Source organism: Salmo salar, chromosome 01, assembly GCF_965601325.2.
Source record: "Salmo salar chromosome 01, fSalSal1, whole genome shotgun sequence".
Taxonomy (NCBI): Eukaryota; Metazoa; Chordata; class Actinopteri; order Salmoniformes; family Salmonidae; genus Salmo; species Salmo salar.
Window position 1 is genome coordinate 14,590,771 of NC_138291.1, and position 5,148 is coordinate 14,595,918.

General features: G+C 40.8%; 1 protein-coding gene across 1 annotated transcript; it reads left to right on the plus strand.

Moving 5' to 3' along the window:
- Positions 1-570: 570 nt before the first annotated feature.
- Positions 571-4,212, plus strand: htr1b (5-hydroxytryptamine (serotonin) receptor 1B). The gene has a single exon (XM_014132843.3). The coding sequence runs from the start codon at positions 983-985 to the stop codon at positions 2,135-2,137; it is 1,155 nt and encodes a 384-aa protein (XP_013988318.1). The 5' UTR covers positions 571-982; the 3' UTR covers positions 2,138-4,212.
- Positions 4,213-5,148: the final 936 nt, after the last annotated feature.

Genomic DNA, 5,148 nt, shown 5'->3' on the forward strand with positions numbered 1-5,148 from the left:
TACTTTTTACAGTGCACATTAGTGGAGGAATCTTCTCCTCTTTCATTGGAGAACATTAATCATTTTTATATAAAAAATGGCTCTGCAGTCTCCCAATCCATAATATTTTACCACAACCTGGGAAGATAGCTCAAGCACCAATGTAGCCTAATATACATGTTGGAAATTAAATGAATGATTGATGTATTGTCTAAATGCAATATAGGTCTACAATAACTCTGACATGTATTTTACTTAGACCATGAGTTGCCAACGATTTGACAGACATAGGAAGTGATGGGTCTACTATATGTTGAAATGTTTTGATCTCTAATAGCCTATATTTATGTTCAGGTCCAATATATATCTTGTAACATGGATATTGATGACATAAAGTGAATACATGACTCATATTGACAGGCTGAAAACAGAGCACTATGACCCAGTGGAGACGTGCTCTCCTCTCCAGTAGAACCATTGTGATCAATGCTGCATGTTTACTGTCATGCCTGTCAGAGGCAGGCAGCAGCATCAGCTGTATAAAACCAAGGGTGGAGGTCTCATCACCATTCAACTAGAGAAGGACTGAAGCAGCCTGCAAGACAATTCCAGGCGGGAAGGATTACAATGCAAATGGGAAGCTAGCAGTTGCAACATTTGACAGATGTCTGCAAGTCATTGTTCTTTCATTGGTATCAATTTATATTTTGATATCAACGTTCTATATACCATTTGTTTTGTTTAGATAGCTAAACTGTTAATTGAGAACAGATGTTGCTATACATTTCCAGATAACATTATGGATATTTACTTCAAAATCAACAATTTTACATCAAACATTATAATGGGGTCGTTTCTGCAATGAATGGAAATGAAGAAGAAACGGACACAAATACTTTCCTCTCCCAAAATATTTTACCAGATTGATTGAAATGAATTAAGAAAAATTTGGAGACTTGGCGACATAAGAACTGACCACACTGTTTCAAGTGATAAATCAGTGATGGAGAAAAACACCACAGGTCACCTCGAGCCAACTCCTGCATTATATGGACTAATAATGAATTTCACCAACGATACCTATGTGACAGAATCTTCAGAGCTGGAGGAAAATGAAGACAGTCTAGCTTATCAAACCAGTTTGGCAGTGATTCTCTTCGTTTTCACACTCGCCACTACTTTATCCAACGCATTTGTCATTGCAACGATTTATCAATCGAAAAAACTGCACACTCCAGCAAACTTTCTTATAGCGTCTCTAGCTGTCACCGACCTCTTGGTGTCCATTTTGGTGATGCCAATATGCGTCTTGTACACGGTGAGTCACACCTGGACTTTGGGACAAGTTATATGTGACATTTGGTTATCCTCAGATATAACATGTTGCACTGCTTCTATCCTTCACTTATGCGTAATCGCTTTGGATCGATACTGGGCAATAACAGACGCCGTTGAGTACTCCAAAAAGCGCACGCCAGCGCGCGCGGCGGGGATGATCGCGACTGCCTGGGTCATCGCAATCTGCATCTCCCTGCCTCCGCTATTCTGGCGCCAGGTGAAGGCAGAGGAGTTGACTGAATGTAATGTCAACACGGACCATATTTTCTACACTATTTACTCCACGTTTGGAGCATTCTACATCCCCACTTTGCTGCTTATCGTGCTTTATGGAAGAATATACGTGGAAGCCCGTAAGATCATTTTGAAACAGTCACCCAAAAAGGTAGGGAAAAGACTTACTTCAGCGCGCCTGGTCACGAACTCCCCTGGATCTGTGGCATCGACATCACCTTTGCAGTGTGGAAGACATGATACCCACTCCGGTGACACGGGTTCCTTGGCAAGTGAGAACCAAGTGAAAGTAACCGTGTCTGACGCACTTTTGGAGAAAAAAAGAATCTCAGCCGCTAGGGAAAGGAAAGCGACCAAAACATTGGGAATAATATTAGGAGCATACATTATATGCTGGTTACCCTTTTTCATATACACCCTGGTGGTGGCCACCTGTGAAACTTGTTTTTACCCCGAGTTGTTTGACTTTTTCACTTGGCTTGGTTATCTCAACTCGTTAATCAATCCAATTATATATACCATGTCCAATGATGACTTTAAAAAAGCTTTCCATAAACTCTTGCGCTTCAGATGTTGCAGATCCTGAAAAGATGTCTTCTGTGCCCTATTTTGTTTGAATTATTGTTCTATAGAGTACAAAACTATTATTGAACACCTTTATCATACCAGTATCTCTGCACATTGTAAATATGGTACCGGAACTGACCCTGTATATAGCTCACTTACTTCTCGGGCTCTTCTTATTTCCTATTTCTATGTCTGGGGTGTTTTTGTTCTACCTTATGTTATTTTAGGTAGTACATTGATATTGATACATGCATTGTTGGGTTTAAAGCTTGCGATAAGCGTTTGCATAATGACGAGCTTTTGGGGACCTACATTTTACGAAGTCGCCAACGTTGCGCAATCCTCAAAATCAGGTTTAATAAGTAATACTGCTATACTTGATCCAATTATAATAAATTGTGAATACAACTGAACAAAATCACAGTTGGAAAATTCTGATTTGTTGTTTGTGTTTTATAAGGGCTCCAATTTGGGGGATATGTTGGCGCGCGGCGCATTGCGCGTTATTCCCAGGGTGACTGACCCTAATGCATTTCATATCCGCTGCACCATTAGTAGGCCGTAGAGCTCTCCAAACCAGACTGGACTAAAAGCATTATTTCTATACATTGGCTAGCTATGACATTGTGTTTTTTTGTTTTTGTATTGCATACACATGTGTGTACATAGGCCGAATTATCATTTCGTTTTCTTTATAAAACTGTCACATGGAAATAAGGGATGCTACTGTATTTATTCTATCAGGATAAGTGATGGAAAGGATTATGATACGATCAAACTGTATTGGTTGACTATTGGTTCACTATTAGCATGTTAAAGATCAGTTGTTCCCAAACACATACCCCCTCTAGCACTAGGGTCAGCTCACTCTCAAATGTAGTTTTTTGCCATAATTGTAAACCTGCCACAGACACACAACGCGATACATTTATTAGACATAAGAATGAGTGTGAGTTTTTGTTACAGCCGGCTCGTGGGAAGTGACAAAGAGCTCTTATAGGACCAGGCCACGAATAATAATATAATAATAATCAATAATTTTGCTCTTTATTTAACCATTTTACATATAAAACCTTATTTGTTCATCGAAAATTGTGAATAACTCACCACAGGTTAATGAGAAGGGTGTGCTTGAAATTATGCACATAACTCTGCAATGTTGGGTTATATTGGAGAGAGTCTCAGTCTTAAATCATTTTCCACACACAGTCTGTGCCTGTATTTAGTTTACATGCTAGTGAGGGCCGAGAATCCACTATCACATAGGTACGTGGTTGCAAAGGGCATCAGTGTTTTAACAGCGCGATTTGCCAAGGCAGGATAATCTGAGCGCAGACCAAACCAGAAATCTGGCAGTGACTTCTGATTAAATTAAATGTTCACAGAACCGCTTGTTGCAATTTCGACGAGGCTCTCTTGTTCAGATATCGGTAAGTGGACTGGAGGCAGGGGATGAAAGGGATAATACATCCAGTTGTTTGTGTCATAAATTTCGGGAAAGTACCTGCGTAATTGCGCACCCAACTCACTCAGGTGCTTCGCTATATCACATTTGACATTGTCCGTAAACTTGAGTTAATTTGCACACAAAAAAATTATACAATTCTGGAAAGAACGGTGTCTTGTCCTTGTTAATGCAGACAGAGAAGAGCTCCAACTTCTTAATCATAGCCTCAATTTTGTCCCGCACACAGTGGCGGGCAAGCTGGGGCCAGTTGTACTGTTAGAGGGGCCAGTTACATTAGACGTTATTGTTGTCATATCGTTTTGCATGTGGTACGATACTGTTGTGTTCCGCCTAAAGCCGTCCCTCTAGAAAATGTGTGGGTTAAATTACTGTTCCGTGTTGCCACTGTCTAATAACAGATGTAAAAAAAAACGATAGCAAAAATGATTTCATACTCCACATTTAGGGGGGCCACAAGGGGGTCCACAATGGTTGTCACAGGGACACTGCCCCCCCCCCCCCCAGAACCGCCATTGCCCGCACATTGAATATAGTTACAGAGTCCCTGTAATCCTAGATTCAGATCATTCAGGCTAGAAAAAACATCACCCAGATAGGCCAGTCGTGTGGCCAGCCACATCAGGCCAGTCGTGTGAGAAACTGGTTATCATGCAATCAGACAAGTGGAAATTATGGTTAGTAAAGAAAACTTTAAGCTCTCTCTCAATTAAAAAAAAATTCAATATTTTGTCCCTTGATAACCAGCGCACTTCTGTATGTTGTAAAAGCGTTACATGGTCCCTGCCCATGTCATTGCATAGTGCAGAACATACACGAGAGTTCAGGGGCCTTGCTTGAACAAAGTTAACCTTTTCACTGTAGTGTCCAAAATGTATTTCAAGCTGTGAGGCAGCAAGAGCCTCTCGGTGGATGCTGCACTGTACCCAAGTGGTGTCGGGAGCAACTGCTTGCACGCGCGTTACCACTCCACTATGTCTCCCTGTCATGGCTTTTGCGTCATCAGTATAGATGCCAACATGAGCAGCAGCTACGTTTGGCTACATACGGACCGTTAGTGGAATTCCTGCGAGAGAGTAACGGTTAATGTGATTGGATGTTAATTATTTGACTAGGCTACCTGTATTTGACATTGTGTTGTTATTTCGCTGAACACAAGATGGTTTAATTTTATTTTTGGCAGTGAAACGAGGCTACTCAGGCGAGAGAAAAAACTCACCCAAATGTATATCCCGTTGGAAAATATAAATGGACTGTTTGAAAATGTGAAAAAAAAAGTAAAAAATATTTTTATGTGAACCACAATTTAATTTGTCGTAACCCCGACGGCATTGCGCGTACCCCTGGGGGTACAGTTTGGGAGTACCTGTTATAGATCAACTGATGCTCAAACTTGGCTCATGAACAAGTCTTGAGTTACAAGGTGACCAATGTTCTTTAGAACTTTTAAATGAGCCTGTAAAAGCTGAATCCCTGGGATAGTCACAAAGTTAATTGCTTGACTGGGTATGGAAATCTTTTATTAGGGTTTCAAGGAAGAAAGCCAGGATTCACACAACCTGAAT

Excerpts from the sequence above, each read along its gene's own strand:
- htr1b (XM_014132843.3), top strand. The coding sequence starts at position 983 with ATGGAGAAAAACACCACAGGTCACCTCGAGCCAACTCCTGCATTATAT.